This window comes from Sphaeroforma arctica (assembly GCF_001186125.1).
Source record: "Sphaeroforma arctica JP610 unplaced genomic scaffold supercont1.8047, whole genome shotgun sequence".
NCBI lineage: Eukaryota > Ichthyosporea > Ichthyophonida > Sphaeroforma > Sphaeroforma arctica.
Window position 1 is genome coordinate 1 of NW_014032511.1, and position 1,307 is coordinate 1,307.

At 38.6% G+C, this 1,307-nt stretch overlaps 1 protein-coding gene across 1 annotated transcript; it reads right to left on the reverse strand.

Moving 5' to 3' along the window:
* Positions 1-386: 386 nt before the first annotated feature.
* SARC_16422 (hypothetical protein) lies at positions 387-966 on the reverse strand (the record flags this gene model as incomplete). Its single annotated transcript, XM_014289472.1, has 2 exons — positions 387-461; positions 896-966. Coding segments are annotated over 2 exons (146 nt in total), but the record flags the coding sequence as incomplete, so codon positions are not given.
* Positions 967-1,307: the final 341 nt, after the last annotated feature.

Below are 1,307 nucleotides of genomic sequence, written 5' to 3' on the forward strand. Positions count from 1 at the left end.
GCACTCTATCTATATCATCAAATATGTTTGTTAGTAATATCATCAAATTACTCCCAAAGTAGTCCTGCCCCACAACCGTGGTGATGACTACATAATATTTTATGATGACTCATCACTGAACCACCACCTGAGTCTCTCAAATCTGAGACCCTCAGGCCCTATTACATGGGTGAACCTAGGTCTGGGCCCTTCCCAGCCTCTGCTTATGGGTGACCCTAAACCTGACCCTTCCCAAGTCTCAGGCTTAGGTTATTCAGGTCCCAGGCCTAGGCTAGCCACCAAACCCCCCCACTAACACCCCCTAGGGTTCCACCCACAGTCAATCACAATATATATATATATATATATATATAAACGCTATTCTCCGCGTGATCATCGTGACATACCCTTGGCGCGGCATTTCGCGCCAAAACGAGCTGCTGTAGTAGTTGACTAAGTTCTCATTGGCGGGCATATCGAACCTATCAATGACGTGGGCAACGGTAAGAGTGGTATGAATACATGTGATAACTGAAATAGGCAAACAACAGAATGATACAAACATGAGTGTTACTTTATTAAAAGCAAACAATAGAGTGGTGTGGCGATGGGTGATAATGAAATATAAGCAAACAAATTAGTGGTGTGACTATAACAATGATAACAACGGAGTAGCCATATACATCGCCTAGATGTTAACAAAGCCACCATGGGGCGCATTGACAGAAATAGCAATACCCTAAACCCTAAAAACAACCACACATATGTGTAACCGTACTAAAGAAATACAAACACCCAGGGGAGAAGAATTTTTGGGCTTATAAAACATCAAAACTATATCCAATGCCAGAGCCGACCATTCATCAGTTGCTAAGAAACACTAAAACTGTAAAACCCTAAACCCTAAAACGCTTACCGGCGATGGAACACTCGGCTGGCTTGGTTGAATTTCCCAGTGGTCTCATCCTCTGTTGACTCCACTACCATGCTCTCGATTTTAGTGCGTACATACTGACGTGCCTGTGCTTGCAGCTCGATGTGTTCGAGAACCTGTGTGTAGTACAGGATCAGTTTGTGAGTGTTCTAGGGTTTAGGGAATAGGGTTTAGAGTCATATATCTGTAAGGGCGAATGTGTGTTCAAGTACACGGTCGTATTACTGTGTATGTTTAGATATATATATATATATATATATAATATATATATATATATATATATAATAATATATATAATATATATATATATATATATATATATATATATATATATATATATATATATATATATATATATATATATATATATATATATATATATATAGTACGTACG